This window comes from Bison bison, unplaced genomic scaffold (assembly GCF_000754665.1).
Source record: "Bison bison bison isolate TAMUID 2011002044 unplaced genomic scaffold, Bison_UMD1.0 scf7180017864057, whole genome shotgun sequence".
In the NCBI taxonomy this organism is placed as follows: domain Eukaryota; kingdom Metazoa; phylum Chordata; class Mammalia; order Artiodactyla; family Bovidae; genus Bison; species Bison bison.
The window spans coordinates 4,683,498-4,701,822 of record NW_011494629.1 but is presented as its reverse complement, the minus strand read 5'-3'; the positions used below and the strand labels follow the sequence as shown (position 1 = coordinate 4,701,822).

The 18,325-nt window shown below is 38.2% G+C and overlaps 1 protein-coding gene across 4 annotated transcripts in view; it reads left to right on the top strand.

Annotated features, from left to right (window-relative positions):
- LOC104985718 (DNA excision repair protein ERCC-6-like 2) overlaps positions 1 to 18,325 on the top strand; it is a 158,752-nt gene that overhangs the window by 51,187 nt on the left and 89,240 nt on the right. For 3 of the 4 annotated variants that reach the window (XM_010836018.1, XM_010836021.1, XM_010836022.1), the window contains 5 exons: positions 2,840 to 2,980; positions 3,605 to 3,718; positions 4,517 to 4,636; positions 7,548 to 7,619; positions 9,898 to 10,043. In XM_010836018.1, coding sequence (XP_010834320.1) covers positions 2,840 to 2,980; positions 3,605 to 3,718; positions 4,517 to 4,636; positions 7,548 to 7,619; positions 9,898 to 10,043 — 593 coding nt within the window. The remainder of the gene's footprint in view (positions 1 to 2,839; positions 2,981 to 3,604; positions 3,719 to 4,516; positions 4,637 to 7,547; positions 7,620 to 9,897; positions 10,044 to 18,325) is intronic. The other variant, XM_010836019.1, reaches the window with a different exon arrangement.

Here is an 18,325-nt window from a genome sequence, read left to right as displayed (position 1 = left end):
GCATCACCAACTGGATGGACTTGAGTTTGAGCAAGCTCTGGGAGTTGGTGATGGACAGGGAAGCCTGGTGTGCTGCAGTCCATGGCATCACAAAGTCAGACACAACTGAGCAACTGAACTGAACTGAATGAAGAAAAACAACATTAGAACAATATGGAAAAGAAAACAAAAATAGAATGACATTAAGAAGAATGTCCTCATGATTTCTCCATTGACTTCTCCACACAGTGTGCTCTAGTCAATCTGCCTACTCAGAAAGTCCTCCAATATTTCTAGGAAAATCTCTGGATCTGTTATTGGCAGTGTGAGGTTGGCTCAGATTCAGATCTTCCCTTACTCCAGTTTATACTTGCTCCCCAAAGCCACAATTGCCCCTAGAGTTCACAGTCTCAGGCTTATTGTGGGGATTTAATCCATTGCATCTGCGGCTGCAGGAGTGATTTCCCCTTTTCTCCTTTGCTCGCAGAGCTCCTGGTGTTCCACTTTGGTTCTGGCCCTGTCTCTGCTTGCAGGCTGCCCTCTGGTGTCTGTTCCCTGCCCAGACAGGAGGGGGCGAGAGTAGCAGCTTACTGGGGCTCAGTTTCTCGGTTGGGCTGGGGAGAGGTGGGGTAGGGAAGACATAGTTGGGGTGTGTGGGGAGTGCCCACTGTGACTGAGACCTGCAGGAAATCCCTGAAGTCTGAGGTGGATTGTGTGCTTCCCCAACGCAGGGGGTTGGCCCTGCGTTTGTGGGTCCCTCAGTAGAACCAAGCTGCTCAGGCTCCCAGGAAGGTATGGTCAGTGACCCATGCTCACTCACAGCATGGTGGCAGCTGTGACCTCTGGAGTCGAAACTGTAGTGGCCTCCTGTCTTCTGTCTTTGCCATTCACACCTGCTTTTCTTCTGGGGTCACAGATTGCAGCTGGCTTATCCCACCTATGGCACTTGTGAAGATGGGGTCCTGCATTCTACGTGTGCAGTTAGAGCATTCCCACGGCAATAGTCTCTTGCCTCTCTGGTGGGCCCAGGCTTTTCTCTGTACTCCCTCAGTTGTGTTTTACTAGTCCCCTCAGAATACCTTCATGACAGCCAATGCCAGTCCTTTCCCTGGGGTCTGACCCCTGAAGCCTGACCTCTGAGCCTGCACTCACTGCTGTGGGCATGTAAGCCACTTCTTGCCTGAGGAGTGCTGTTTGGTTACAGTCTCTGTGGGGAATTCTCTCCATTTTGCCTTCCCAGCACCTGTTGCTGTGTTCCCCTCTGAGGTTCCAAAGCTCCTCCTAGACTCTGCCTGCGAGAAGGTTTCTCTTCCGCCTTCACAACTCCCTCCCCTATGGCACAGGTCCTGGTCCTGAAATCCTTTGTCTCTTTTTTTATCCTTATCTTCTGCCCTGGGGATTGACTTGCCTTTTTGGAAATCCCCAGGGTCTTCTGCCAGCATCCAGAATGTGTTCTGTAGGAGTTGTTCCACATGCATATGAATTTTTGATGTATTTGTGGAGAGGAAGGTAATCTCCCTGTCTTATTCCTCCATCATCTTAAAAGTCCCCGCCTCTGAGAATAAATGTTAAATGTTCTCACCATACACACAAAAAGTAGTTATGTGACGTGATGAATGTGTTAAATAGCCATATTGCTATGCTTATAATTTTATAATAAAATCACATATCAAATCATAATGTTGTACACTGTAAACTTATATGTTAATTATATCTTAATAAACTTGGGGTAAAATAATAATTCAGAATTTCCGCCTGTACCTTAATCATTGACCCTATCTTCAATATTCTCTTTTTATTCTTATATCCACAATTTGTCTTCTTTTTGCAGTAATGTTCTGTTGTAATGATACACACATATAAATGTTTAAAAATAGATGGCTTTCCCTCTTATTCACATGCCTCAAAGTCCCTCTATATATATATATATAGTTTTATGACCCTGGTTACATACGGCTGTATCTCGAAGAACTTTACCAATTTCCAGACTACCAGAAATACAAGGCAATTACTCACTGGCATTATTTTCTTGTGTTTTCCTCTTTTCTTGAATTTGGGCACAAGGTGGCAATTTTACAAGTTTTGCCTTCATGTGTATTTGTTTAATTCTTATATTTCCTAATTTTGGGAATTTATAGCAAAAATACTTTATCCTATCTTCAGTAATAGGAAGTTTAAAATTTTTTTTCCAAATTTTCAAGTAATTCACTAAGTATTATCTGTGTCATTGTTCTAAAAATCTTTCCTTTTCTAGTTTTTTTTATTTGATCTAAACTTTAATCACTTATTTGCATGATGGGCTAATAATGTGGAATGCTGAAAAGACCCACAAGAATATGTTGAGAAATTTATAAGGAAATCACATACTTAGCTTTTTCATATTTTGAGTTTTTAAAATTAAAGAACAAACTGTGAGATTTATTAGAAAAGTATAATTTGTATAGTTTAGGTGAGGTTATAGCACAGAATTAGGAGAAGTCTTCTTGTGTTTTTCTGTTATACAGTGATGTGCACTAAGTTGCCTCAGTAGTGTCTGACTCTTTGTGAACCTATGGACCATAGCCCCCCAGGCTCCTCGGTCTATGGGATTCTCCAGGCAAAAATACTGGAGTAGGTTGCCATGCCCTTCAGGGGATCTTCCTAACTCCAGGATCGAATCCACGTCTCCTGCGTTGGCAGGCAGGTTCTTTACCACGAGTGCCACCTGGGAAGCCCATATAATGATTACATGGGCTAATCATGTAAGAAAAATTACAGTTTATGAGCAATTTTCACTCTTACAGTCTGTGAAACCCGATGTGCATTGTAATTATCATTGCTATAAAAATACTAATAGCTACCTTCTATTTTATCTTGACAGATGGTATATTGTTCTCTGACAGATTTTCAAAAAGCTGTCTATCAAACAGTATTAGAAACCGAAGATGTGTCTTTGATACTTCAGTCTTCTGAGCCTTGTACCTGCAACAGTGGCCAGAAAAGAAGAAATTGTTGTTATAAGGTAAGTATTTCAGTGTGGTATGTTTTCCTGGTAGCTCAGATGATAGAGAATCCTCCTGTAATGCGGGAGACCTGGGTTCACTCCCTGGGTTGGGAAGATCCCCTGGAGGAGAGCATGGCAATGCCTCTAGTATTCTTGCCTGGAGAATCCCCATGGACAGAGGAGCCTGATGGGCTACAATCCATGGGGTTGCAGAGTCTGACACAACTGAGTGACTAAGCACATTACATGATATCTTTACTGTCTTGTTTTTGATTACAAAGTACTCAATTCTAGTATCAGAGTAAGTAGCAGGTAATATAACTTTTCCTCATGTGGTTTTTTTATCTGTAGAAGCTGTGTCACCGTGTATACTTCCTGGAATGAGGACTTTCTCTACTCTTTTATTAAAAACATCATTGTGTTATGGTTTACCAAAAGTACAATTCCACATTAGTGATTCATGGATATTTTGTGTATCATTTGACCATTATTTTCTTGTATTGTGCTGATAACCGGATAATATTGTGCTGATAAAAGCCGGATAATAAATATTATTGTAAGTGATATATTTTTGGTGTAATTAGTTACATAGCCATGTTAGTCCCTTGCTTATTTTTATTTTCTGTACTTTTATGGTTACAGACCAATTCACAGGGCGAAACAGTGAAAACCTTGTATTTCAGTTACCTTGCAGTCCTTCAGAAGGTAGCTAACCATGTGGCATTACTGCAGACTGCTAGCACCTCTAGACAACAGGTTTGGGTTGGCTTTTTAAATTTCTTTGTGATGCTATTTAGTATATTTGGTATAAAATTTCTTAGCCAAATATCCTTAAGTTATCTTTGTATGAAATTTAAGAGGTAACTGACTTGCTTGTTTTTTAATTTAGATGTCAGAGAAGTTTATGCCTTTAAATTTTTAATCAAAGTAAGAAAAGTTAACCTTAAATCTTTTTTATGCCTCTGATATGTTCATATTATTTTCATTTTCCTAATAACTTTTGATATATTACCAACTAAAGATATTTGATGAGTCCATTGTAATTCCACTAATAATGTATCTATTATGTTTATCTAATCTATTGTATTAAAATGAGGCTTTATAATCCGTGTATTAAATATTTAGTAAAAATGAGTAATTTCAAAATTTAGACACACATGGAATCATTGGCTTTAGTCATGTCAGTTGTGTCTAAAGCACAATGTAAATAAAAAGATCTTTTTAAAAGCTTTTTGTATACTTTTCATATTTTGCTTTTGTGTGATAGGCTTGAGGCTGTTAAAATGTAATTTTAAAAGACTACTCTTTGAGAAGTATTCAGTTACTTATTTTGAAAATCTTAAAAAAGTAACAGTAAAATTAGTAACCATATCACTATCTCAGAACTCCTCAAAGCCTTACATGTTTAACATATCACTTTAAGGTATTTTGAATTAAAGAAGGCAAAACTTTCAACCTAATACATTCCTTCTAAATATATTTTTTATAAATATTTTCAAATTATACAGGTTTAAAAATGCTGAGATTTCTTTTCTTCTTCCTTTTCCCCTTAAGGAAACACTTATCAAAAGGATATGTGATCAGGTATTTTCCAGATTCCCAGATTTTGTGCAAAAAAGCAAAGATGCAGCCTTTGAAACACTTTCTGACCCAAAATACAGTGGAAAAATGAAGGTAAGTTGTTGTTCTTTCAGTTTGCATATATGCAAGGATGATGTATTTTAAAGTTTAAATATTTATGCAAGGAGATCCAACCAGTCCATCCTAAAGGAGATCTGTCCTGGGTGTTCATTGGAAGGACTGATGTTGAAGCTGAAACTCCAATACTTGGGCCACCTGATGCGAAGAGCTGACTCATTTGAAAAGACCCTGATGCTGGGAAAGATTGAGGGCAGGAGGTGAAGGGCATGACAGAGGATGAAATGGTTGGATGGCATCACTGACTCGATGGACGTGGGTTTGGGTGGACTCTGGGAATTGGTGATGGACAAGGAGGCCTGGCATGCTGCGATTCATGGGGTCACAAAGAGTCAGACACGACTGAGTGACTGAACTGAATTGAGCTGAAATAAAACGGGTTGTCTTTATTATATAGTTCAGAAAAACCTTTTGCTTAGTACAGAAAATTTCTTTTCTTTCCTTTGTGGTTTTCTTTTCCACAGTGTTTGGAGCTGTCATTGCCAGATGTGTAAGTGCCTGTTTTAAAAATAACAGTATTACTACTATTACACAGGCTTTGGATTATTTGCTTCCTCTCTAAACACACTGCATATGGGGGCAAGTTATTGGCATTTTGGCGTCAAAATCAAATCTGGAATTCAGGATTTACTGTAATAGAGAAACAGAGGGGATAAAATGAGAAGAGGTATATATCTGACTGATTATTGTAGAAAATAAATATCAGAGTTTTTAGAACCTAGGTGTAATTAAACACATTTTATTACATATACTTAAAGAAAATTTGAATACTTACTAAAATAAATTTGTTATTGTTCAGTCTCTAAGTTATGTCCTACTCTTTGCAACAGCATGGACCTGTAGCAATCCATGCTCCTCTGCCATCCATTATCTCCTGGAGTTGGCTCAAATTCATGTCCATTGAGTTGGTAATGCTATCCATCTATCTCATTCTCTTGTCACTTCATTTTGCCTTCAATCTTTGCCAGCATCAGGGTCTTTTCCAATGAATCGGCTCTTCGCATCAGATGGTCAAAGCTTTAGCTTCAGCATCATTCCTTCCAATGAACATTCATGATCAATTTCCTTTTGGATTGACTGATTGGATCTCCTTGCAGTCCAAGGGACTCTCAAAAGTCTTCTTTCTCTAGCACTACAATTCAGAAACATCAATTCTTCAGCACTCAGCCTCTTTATGGTCCACCTCTCACAACTGTACATGACTACTGGAAAAACCATAGCTTTGTAGGCACAGTGATGTCTCTGCTTTCTAGCATGCAATCTAGGTTTGTCATAGCTTTATTTTCAAGGAGCAAGTGCCTTCTGATTTCATGGCTGCAGTCACTGCAGTGATTTTGCAGCCCAAGAAAAGAAAATCTATCACTACTTTCACTTTTTACCTTTCATTTTGCCATGAAGTGATGGGACTGGATGCCATGATCTTGTGTATGTGTGTGTGAGTTGTTCAGTCGTGTCCAACTCTTTACGACCCCATGGGGTGTATGTAGCCTGCCAGTCTCTTTTGTCCATGGGATTCTCCAGGCATAGGACTGTAGACTACCAGGCTCCTCCGTCCATGGGATTTCCCAGGCAAGAATACTGGAGTGGGTTGCCATTTCCTTCCCCAGGGGATCTTCACAACCCAGGGATCAAACTCAGGTCTCCCACATTGCAGGCAGACGCTGTACCCTCTGAGCCAACCAGGGAAGCCCCGACTAAGCCATGATCTTAGTTTTTATTAATGTTGAGTTTCAAGCCAGCTTTTTCACTCTCCTCTTCACTCTCATCAAGAGGCTCTTTGGTTCCTCTTCACTTTACGCCATTAGAATGGTACAATATATATATTTGAGGTTGTTGATATTTCTCCCGGCAATCTTGATTCCAACTTGGGCTTCGTCTAGCCCAGCATTTCGCATGATATACTCTGCACAGAAGTTAAATAAGCAGTGTAACAATATACAGCCTTGTCTTAATGCCTTTCTCAATACTGAATCAGTCAATTGTTCCATGTCTTGTTCTGCCTATTACATCTTGAACCACATACAGGTTTCTCAGGAGGCAGATAAGATGGTATGGTACTCCCATCTCCTTAAGAATTTTCTATAGTTTCTACTGATCCACAGAGTCAAAGGCCTTAGCCTAGTCAATGAGGCAGAAGTCCTGTGCCACTGCTGAGTATTCCAAATTTGCTGACATATTGAGTACAGCACTTTAACAGCATTGTCTTTTAGGATTATAAATAACTCAGCTGCAGTTCTGTTACCTCCACTAGCTTTATTCATAGTAATTAGTAATGCTTCCTAAGGCTCACTTGACTTAACACTCCAGGGTGTCTGGCTCTAGGTAAGTGTCTGCACCATTGCGGTTATCTGGGTCATTAAGACCTTTTTTTGTACAGTCCTTCTGTGTACACCTTTTCTTAATCTCTTCTGCTTCTGTTAGGTCCATACCATTTCTGTCCTTCATTGTGCCCATCCTTGCATGAAATATTCCCTTGATATCTCTAGTTTTCTTGATATTAGGTGGATATCTAGGCCCAAGTCCTAAAAGAAATACTGTTCTGTAATTTAGTTTCTGAACATACTGTAAGTATAAAAAAGTGTTTTTGGAAATTAAATTAATCCATTTAAATGCATCTCATAATCTAAAATGCTTCCTTTTTATTAATCCAGATGAGATGAACTAAGTCCTTGAGCAATTTAATTTACCTCATTTTTAATAATATGATGATGAATTTCATGTAATATCTAATACTTTAAACTTGGAAAAAATGAAGGGAATTATCAAAGATTACTCAGATTATATTGTATAAAATAATTTTTAAAAAAATTCTTAAGTGATGTTTATGTATATAAAGTATACTTTTTAGTGAAACTGGTTCACTGATGTTCTTGTGGTTCTCTTCCAGGTTCTTCAGCAGCTTTTAAATCATTGCAGGAAAAACAAAGATAAAGTTCTTCTTTTCTCCTTTTCCACCAAGGTGAGTTTTGTCTGGAGCATATTTTTGATTGACTCAGGTCTAGTTCCTGAGGCTTAAAAGTCTATAAAGAGATCTCTGTATCTTAAAGAGGTAAAAAAAGCATCCAGCCACATTTACTACTTACGTATCTTCCGTTAGTTCAGTTCAGTTCAGTTTACTCACTCAGTCATGTCCAACTCTTTCCGACCCCATGGACTGCAGCATGCCAGGCTTCCCTATCCATCACCAACTCCTGGAGCTTACTCAAGCTCCTGTCCATTGAGTTGGTGATGCCATCCAACCATCCCCTTCTCCTCCCACCTTCAATCATTCCCAGCATCAGAGTCTCTTCAATTGAGTAAGTTCTTTGCATCCGGTGGCCAGAATATTGGAGTTTCAGCTTCAGCATCCGTCCTTCCAGTGAATACTCAGGACTGATTTCCTTTAGGATGGACTGGTTGGATCTCCTTGCTGTCCAAGAGACTCTCAACAATCTTCTCCAACATCACAGTTCAAAAGCATCAATTCTTTGGCGCTCAGCTTTCTTTATAGTCCAACTCTCACATCCCTACATGACTACTGGGAAAACCATAGCTTTGACTAGATGGACCTTTGTTGGCAAAGTAATATCTCTGCTTTTTAGTATGCTGTCTAGGTTGGTTATAACTTATCTTGCAGGGAGCAAGCATCTTTTAATTTCATGACTGCGGTCACCATCTGCAGTGATTTTGGAGTCCAAAAAATAAAGTCTGTCACTGTTTCCCATCAAGTGATAGGACCAGATGCCATGATCTTTGTTTTCTGAATGTTGAGCTTTAAGCGAACTTTTTCACTCTCCTCTTTCACTTTCATCAAGAGGCTTTTGAGTTCCTCTTCACTTTCTGCCATAAGGGTGGTGTCATCTGCATATCTGAGGTTATTGATTTTCCTCCTGGCAAACTTGATTCCAGCTTGTGCTTCATCCAGTCCAGCATTTCTCATGATGTACTCTGCATATACGTTAAATAAGCAGGGTGACAATATACAGCCTTGATGTCCTCCTTTTCCCTATTTGGAACCAGTCTGTGGTTCCATGTCCATTTCTGACTGTTGCCTCTTGACCTGCATACTGATTCCTCAGGAGGCAGGTCAGGTGGTCTGGTGTTTCCATCTCTTTAAGAAATTTCTACAGTTTGTTGTGATCCACGTAGGCAAGGCTTTGACATAGTCAATAAAGCAGAAGTAGATGTTTTTCTGGAACTCTCTTGCTTTTTCGATGATCCTGCGAATGTTGGCAATTTGATCTCTGGTTCCTCTGCCTTTTCTAAATCCATCTTGAACATCTGGAAGTTCACAGTTCACATATTGCTGAAGCCTGGCTTGGAGAATTTTGTGTATTATTTTGTCAGCATGTGAGATGAGTGCAATTGTGCTGTAGTTTGAGCATTCTTTGGCATTGCCTTTCTTTGGGATTGGAATGAAAACTGACCTTTTCCAGTCCTGTGGCCACTGCTGAGTTTTCCAAATTTGCTGGCATATTGAGTGCAGCACTTTCACAGCATCATCTTTTAGGATTTGAAATAGCTCAACTGAAATTCCATCATCTCCACTAGCTTTGTTCGTAGTGATGCTTCTTAAGACCCACTTGACTTCACATTCCAGGATGTCTGGCTCTACGTGAGTGATCATACCATCGTGATTATCTGGGTCATGAAGAACTTTTGTATAGTTCTTCTGTATATTCTTACCACCTCTTCCTAGTATCTTCTGCTTCTTAATAATTTCTGTAGGAAATGGTAATGAGGTAAACAACTTTTAAAACAGATACTTAAATCTCCATTGCCTTCTCTGATATCAGAATTACTTATTATGAAATAGCAAACATAAAGATAGATTTCTAATTCTCTACTTAGATGTTTTTGTTAATAATTAAAATGTTCTTTTAAGATATTTAAGATATTTTAGAATGTGGACTATAGCAAAAATAATTAATATAATTAGATAAATGAGTTAGCCAATACTTTTCTTTTTATTCCTTTTTTTTTGTTTTTTGGTTTAGAAAGCTAAAGATCGGGTTTTTTCCCTTGAAAGATTGATTTTTCTTTTTTTAACACAAAGGTTGCCAAATGTTAAAGTCAGTTTCAGTATAATAGTAGGAAGATATATGAGTCAGAAATTAGAAAAATATTTGTTGCCCTTGTAATTGTAAGAAAGAAACTGTGAACAGAGATATTAATACTTAGTACAGCTCATCTGTATAATGGTATGACACTTATTAAACCATGAGTTTATCTTTGCATGTCTCTGATCTCTCCTCTAGTTGCTTGATGTGCTGCAGCAGTACTGTATGGCATCTGGACTGGATTACCGACGACTTGATGGAAGTACAAAATCAGAGGAAAGAATCAAGATTGTGAAAGAATTCAACAGTACTCAAGATGTAAACATTTGCCTTGTCTCTACAATGTAAGAAAATAAAATTTTATAACTTGATTTCTATCTAATTGCTCTTAAGATTTAAGATAATCCTTAAACTGTTACTGGATTTTCAGTGATTATGCTTCTATTGCTGTGTTTCATTTAGCTTTAAGGAGAAGCAACAAAAATGCTATTAATGTTGACTGGGATAACAATATTGAGTTTTATCTAAACTTCTCTGTCAGTTCCATTATTCTCATCCTCTTTATATGTCTGGCTTTATTTTTTAAAATATCCGAAAAGTGGCTGCTTCTTCATTGAAATATTCTATAGTTTTTTGACTTGTGTGTTGTAGTTACAACAGTCAGACTTAGTTGAATAATCAAGTTATTAATTGAATAGTTGAGAGTCACGTGTCAGTGATTTTCAAACTGTGGTCAAGGAACCCTTGAGAACCCATAAGGAAGGCTTAATGGACCAGGAGTTTCCCTCCTCTGTCTCTACCTGGTCTCAAGGAGAGCAGCTGAACATTTATAGGTTTTATAAAGCTAAATCAGTTCTAACACCTGTTTATGAATCTCAGTGAACTTTTTAAGACATACACGTACTTTAGAAAAAATTTAAGTTGATATAAACACCTGAGAAGATTAGTCTCTTTTGGCAGGGGTGACAAATCTGTAACTTTTTAACATCTAATATAATAAGTATTTTATAGATATACTCCCACTGTCTTTCAAAAAGAATTTTAAAGGACGTTTATTTATTTATTTATTTATTCAAGATTGTAGTATAGTTGACTTACAATTTCATGTAAGTTTCAGGTATACAGTAGAAAGATTCAATAACCTATATTATTTTTCAGGTTCTTTTCCCTTTTATGTTACTGCAAAATACTGAATATAGTTCTCTATGCTATACAGTAGGTTCTTGTTGGTTATCTGTCTTCTCTATAGTAGTGTATATATGTTAATCCCATCCTCCTAACATATCCCTCCCCTCCCTTGATCTGTGAGTCTTTTTCTGTTTTAAATATGAGTTCATTTGTATCTTTTTTTTAATTCCATGTATAAGTGATATCATATGATATTTATCTTTATCTGGCTTACTTAGTAAGATAACCTCAAAGTCCATTCATGTTGCTGCATTGTATATATATGAATTTATCCATTCATCTGTGGATGGACATTTAAGTTACTTCCATGTCTTGGCTCTTATAGATAGTCCTGCAGTGAACACTGGGATGGATGTATCTTTTCCAATAATAGTTTTCTCCAGATATATGCCCAGGAGTGGAATTGTAGGATCATATGGTAGTTACACTGTTTTTCATCGTGATTATACCAGTTTACATTCCCACCAACAGTGTAGGAGGGTTCCCTTTTCTGTCTCCAGCATTTATTATTTGTAGACTTTTTGATGAGGGCCATTCTGAATGGAGTAAAGTGATAGATACCTCATTGTAGTTTTGATTTGCATTTATCTAATAATTAGTGATTTTACACATTTTTTTATGTGCCTGTTGGCCATCTGTATGTCTTCTTTGAAGAAATGTCTGGTTAGGTCTTCTGCCCATTTTTTTGATTGGATTGTTAGTTGTTGTTCTTGATATTGAGCTTTATGAGCTGTTTGTATATTTTTGAAATTAATCTCAAGGGACTTTAAAAAAAACATATAAAATACAAAGAGGGAAAAAGTAAGTAAAAAAAAAAATTGCTTTGGAAATTCCCTGGAGGTCCTATGATTAGGACTTAGTGCTTTTACTGCCGTGGGATATGTTCAGTCCCCGGTAAAGGAACTAAGGTTGCACAAGTTATACAGCATGGCCAAAAAACAGAAAAATTACAGTGAGAAATCAAATATATGTGGTGGGTGAGCTACTTTATTGCTGAGGACTAAAATTATTCTTGAATTCTTAAAGCTAAGGCCTGAGAAGCTCTAGATTTCCATTTACCTGTGAATGAATTCAAGAGGAATTTCACACGTGAGTCCTTAAATACTCAGTATTAAATGACATAGAACACTGTCTTCAGCTAAGTTTTATCAAACACATATAAGCATTCTTAACTTTTAAATAATGTTTTAAAGGTAATAAATACCTTCAACAACAGTTCAAATAGTACAGAATTTATCATGACTTTTTTTCATGAAAGATTTTTCATGAATCTTTCATTCCTGTTCTGCTCACCTGTAGTCTAATTTGATAAGCTCTGCCATAAAGTTCCTAATTATCCCTTCAGCTATATTGCAAATTGCTATTTAATCTGTCCATTGAATTTTTAATTTTAAAATCTATTTTTTGTGTTTAGAAGTCCTGTCAGCTGATTTTTCAGCAAAACTTTATAGGACAGGAGGGAGTAACACATTATATTTAAAGTACTGAAATGAAAAAAAAACTTACAGCCAAGAATACTTCACCAGCAAGGCTATCATTCAGAATTGAAGGAGAGAAGAAGTTTGCCACACAAGCAGAAGCTAAAAGTTCATCATCACAAAATGGATCCTATAACAAATGTGAAAGGATCTTCTTCAAGTGAAAGGAAAAGGCCATAACCAGAAATAACAAAATATATGAAAGAAAAAAAACTCACTAATAAAGACAAATATATAGTAAAGGCAGCAGTTCAAACCCTTAAAAAGGGGTAGAATGAAGATTAAAAGACAGAAGTTGCAGAACTATCTTCAATATTTAAAATGAAAAAGAATCTGAAAAAATATATAACTGAATCACTTTATATCAGAAACTAACACAACATTCTGAATCAAATATGCTTCGATTTTTTTAAAAAGGAAAAGTTGTAAAAATAACTACAACTACATTAAGTAGTTAGGTGATACAAAAAATAGAAAGATATAAAATATGGTATTCAAAACATAAAACATGGAGTGGGGGAGTAAAAATGCAGTGCTTAAAAGCATTCGAACTTAAGCAACTGTCATTTTTAAACAGATTTATATAATGTGTGTGTATATACATATATAAAATTGTGTATATAAATGTATATGTAAGTATACATATATGTATGTGTGTATATATTGAGCTGGACCATAAATAAGGCAGAATACCAAAGAATTGATGCCTTTGAATTATGGTATAGGAGAAGACTCCTGAAAGTCCCATGGACAGCAAAGAGATCAAACCAGTCAATCTTAAGGGAAATCAACCCAGAATACTCATTGGAAAGACTGATGCTGAAGCGGAAGCTCCAGTATTTTGGTCATCTCATGCAAACAGCTGACTCAGATTGGAAAAGTCCCTGATGCTGGGAAAGATTGAGGGCAAAAGGAGAAGAGGGCATCTGAGGATGAGATGGCTCGATAGCATCACCAATGCAATGGATACGAACTTGGGCAAATTTTGAGAAATGGTATGGGACAGAGAGGTGGTGTACTGTAGTCCGTGGGGTCTCAAAGATTCAGTCAAGACTGGGTGACTGAAAAACAAAAACAGCATGTGTGTGTGTGTGTGTGTATATATGTATATGTGTATGTATATATACATATGTATATATACACACACATGTCAGTATATATGAACCTCATGATAATCATAAACCAAAAATTTGCAATAGATACAGAAAAATAAAAGGGAAAGGAACCCAAACATAATACTAAAGAAAGTTATCATACCACAAGGGAAGAGACTAAAAGAAGAGCAAAAAATATTACAAAAGCAAGCAGAAAACAGTTAACAAAATGTGTCAGTAAGTATACACCTATAGTAGTATTAAATAATCTTTGAACCATCTGACAGTTGCACTCATTTCCCATGCTATGCTAGTAAGGCCCTAATTAAACTCTTTCATGCTACGCTTCAGCATTACATGAGCCAAGAACTTCCATATGTTCAAGCTGGGTTTAGAAAAGGCAGAAGAGCCAGAGATCAGGTTGCCAACATTTGGTGGATCATAGAGAAAGCAAGGGAGTATCAGAAAAATATCTACCTCTGTTTCATTGACTGCGCTAAAGCCTTTGACTATGTGGATCATAACAAACTGTGAAAAGTTCTTAAAGAGGTAGGAGTACCAGACCATCTTACCTCTCTCTTGAGAAACCTGTATGTGGGTCAGGAAGCAACAGTTAGAACCCTGTAGGGAACAATTGGTTCAGGATTGAGAAAGGAATACCACAGGGCTGTCCGCTGTCACCCTGTTTATTTAAACTATAAACTGAGCACACCATGAGAAATACCTGACTGGATGAGTTAAGCTAGAATCAAGATAGGCAGGAGACATCAACAACCTCAGATATGCAGATGATATCTCACTAATGGCAGAAAGTGAAGAGGAACTAAAGAGCCTCTTGAGGAGAGTGAAGGTGAAGAGTGAAAAATCTGGCTTAAAACTAAATATTAAAAAAGCTAAGATCATGGTATCTGGCTCCATTACTTCATGGCAAATAGAAGGGAAAAGGTGGAAGCAGTGACAGATTTCCTCTTCTTGGGCTCTAAAATCACTGCAGATAGTGATGCAGCCATGAAATCAGAAGACGATTGCTTCTTTTCAGAAAAGCTATGACAAACCTAGACAGTGTGTTGAAAAGCAGAGACATTACTCAGCCAACAAAGGTCCCTATAGTCAAGTCTATGGTCTTCCCAGTGGTCACATACAGTTGTAAGAACTGGACCAAAAAGGTAGAATGTCAAAGAATTGATGCCTTTGAACTGTGGTGCTGGAGAAGACTCCTGAGAGTCCCTTGGACAACAAAGAGATCAAACCAGTCAATCTTAAAGGAAATCAACCCCAAATACTCATTGGAAGGGCTGATGCTGCAGTATTTTGGTCACCTGATGCTAATAGCTCGCTCATTGGAAAAGTCCCTGATGCTGGGAAAGATTGAGGGCAGAAGGAGAAGAGGGTGTCAGAGGATAAGATGGCTGGATGGCATCAACAATGCAATGGACAGAAACTTGGGCAAACTTTGGGAGATAGTGAGGGACAGGGAAGTCTGGCATGCTGCAGTCCATGGGTTCACAAAGAGTCAGACACAGCTGGGCAACTGAACAGCAGCATACACCTATCAATAAAATCAGAGATAAAAGAGAAGTTACAACCAATATCACAGAAATACAAACACTCATAAGAAACTGCTGTAGACAATTATGTGCCAACAGATTGGACAACCTGGAAAAAAATGTGTAAATTCCTAGAAACATACAGTCTTCAAAGACTGAATCAGGAAGAAATAAAATATCTGAACTGACTGATTGCTATAATGAAATTGAATCAGTAGTCAAAAAACTCTTAACAAACAAAAGTCCAGAATCAGATGGCTTCACAGAGGAATTCTATCAAGTATTTAAAGAACCAGTTGGGATTTTCCTGGATGTCCAGTGGTTAGGACTTCATGCTTCCACCACAGGGGGCCCAGGTTTGATCTCTGGTTGGGGAACTAAGATCCCATAAGTCAAGTGGCTTGGCCAAACAAAGAACAGATAATCCCTAGTCTTGTCCAACTATTCCAAAAATATTGAAGCAAAAGAAACACTTTCAAACTCATTTTACAAGGCCAGCATTAACCCTGATACCAAAACCAGACAAAGGTATCACACAAAAAAGAAAATCACAAGGCAGTGATACCTGATGAGATCTAAAAATCTTCAACAAATATTAGCACATGGAATTCAATAATAGTTGAAAGGATTAAACACCATGATGAAGTAAGATTTATCCCAGGGATGCAAGTAGGAGTCAATACCCACAAATCAATCAATGCGATAGATCACATTAACACATTGAAGAAGAAAAATCGTATGATCAACTCAATAGATGCAGAAAAAGATTTTGACAAAATTCAATGTCTGTTTATCATAAAAACCTTCAATAAAGTGGTTATAGAGGGAATGTAACATAATAAAGGCCATATATGAAAAACCAACAGCCAATAATATACTCAGTGGTAAAAAGCTTAAAACTTTTCCTCTAAGGTTAGGAACAAAACAAGGACACCCACTCTTACCAGTTGTATTCAACATGGTGCAGTGATTCCTGGCCACAGTAATCGGGTAAGAAAAATAAATAAAAGGCATCCAAATAGGAACAGAAGAAGCAAAACTGTCGCTATTTGCAGATATCATGATTCTATATATAGAAAACCCTGAAGAGACTACCAGAAAACTGTAAGAACTAATAAATGAATTCAGTAAAGTTGCAGAATGCTTCCCTGGTGGCTCAGAGGTAAAGAATCTGCCTGCCAAGCAGGAGATGCAGGTTGGATCCCTGGGTTGAGAAAACCCCTGAGGGAGGAAATAGCAACCCACTCCAGTATTCTTGCCTGGAAAATCCCATGCACAGAGGAGCCCGGTGAGCTTACAGTCCATGGGGCTGCAAAGAGTTGGACATGACTTAGAAACTAAACAACAACAACAAGGTTGCAGGAGACAGTATTATCACACAGAAGTCTGCTGCATTTCTATACACAAATAATGTGCTACCAGAGAAATTAAGTAAACAATTTCTTTTACAACTACATCAGAAAGAATAAAATAGTTGCTGCTGCTGCTGCTAAGTCACTCCAGTCGTGTCCGACTCTGTGCGACCCCATAGACAGCAGCCCACCAGGCTCCCCCGTCCCTGGGATTCTCCAGGCAAGAACACTGGACTGGGTTGCCATTTCTGTCTCCAATGCAGGAAAGTGAAAAGTGGAACTAAAGTTGCTCAGTCGTGTCCAACTCTTAGCGACCCCATGGACTGCAGCCCACCAGGCTCCTCCGTCCATGGGATTTTCCAGGCAAGAGTACTGGAGTGGGTTGCCATTGCCTTCTCCGGGGTAAAATGGTTAGAAATAATTTAACCAAGGAGGTAAATCACATATTCACTGAAAACTATAACACAAATATAAAAGAAATTGAACACTAATAAATGGAAAAGTACACCACACTAATGAAAGAATTAACATTGTTAAAATGTCCATATAGCCCAAAGTAATCTTCATGTTCAGTACAATCACTGTCAAAATACCCATTGCATTTTTCACAGAACAGATAGTCCCAAAATTTGTATGGAACCACAGAAGACCCCAGATAGCCAAAGAGAGCTTGAGAATGTACAAGGCTAGAGTTCGTCTTGCTTCCTGATTTCAGAATCAAATTTGTGTGGTATACAAAGCCATAATAGTCAAAAAGTATGGTACTGGTACGAAACCAGACACATGGATCAGTGGAATAGAATACAGAGCCCATAAATAAACCCACATTTATATGGTCAACTAATCTATCATAAAGCAGCCAGAATATTCAGATCAGATCAGATCAGTCACTCAGTCGTTTCTGACTCTTTGCGACCCCATGAATCGCAGCACACCAGGCCTCCCTGTCCATCACCAACTCCCGGAGTTCACTCAGACTCACGTCCATCGAGTCAGTGATGCCATCCAGCCATCTCATCCTCTGTCATCCCCTTCTCCCCTTGCCCCCAATCCCTCCCAGCATCAGAGTCTTTTCCAATGAGTCAACTCTTCTCATGAGGTGGCCAAAGTACTGGAGTTTCAGCTTTAGCATCATTCCTTCCAAAGAAATCCCAGGGCTGATCTCCTTCAGAATGGACTGGTTGGATCTCCTTGCAGTCCAAGGGACTCTCAAGAGTCTTCTCCAACACCACAGTTCAAAAGCATCAATTCTTCGGCACTCAGCCTTCTTCACAGTCCAACTCTCACATCCATACATGACCGCAGAAAAAACCATAGCCTTGACTAGACGAACCTTTGTTGGCAAAGTAATGTCTCTGCTTTTGAATATGCTATCTATGTTGGTCATAACTTTCCTTCCAAGGAGTAAGTGTCTTTTAATTTCATGGCTGCAGTCACCATCTGTAGTGATTTTGGAGCCCAGAAAAATAAACTCTTGACACTGTTTCCCCATCTATTTCCCAAGAAGTGGTGGGACCAGATGCCATGATCTTTGTTTTCTGAATGTTGAGCTTTAAGCCAACTTTTTCACTCTCCACTTTCACTTTCATCAAGAGGCTTTTTAGTTCCTCTTCACTTTCTGCCATAAGGGTGGTGTCATCTGCATATCTGAGGTGATTGATATTTCTCCCGGCAATCTTGATTCCAGTTTGTGTTTCTTCCAGTCCAGCGTTTCTCATGATGTACTCTGCGTATAAGTTAAATAAACAGGGTGACAATATACAGCCTTGACGAACTCCCTTTCCTATTTGGAACAGTCTGTTGTTCCCTGTCCAGTTCTAACTGTTGCTTCCTGACCTGCATACAAATTTCTCAAGAGGCAGATCAGGTGGTCTGGTATTCCCATCTCTTTCAGAATTTTCCACAGTTTATTGTGATCCACACCGTCAAAGGCTTTGGCATAGTCAATAAAGCAGAAATAGATGCTT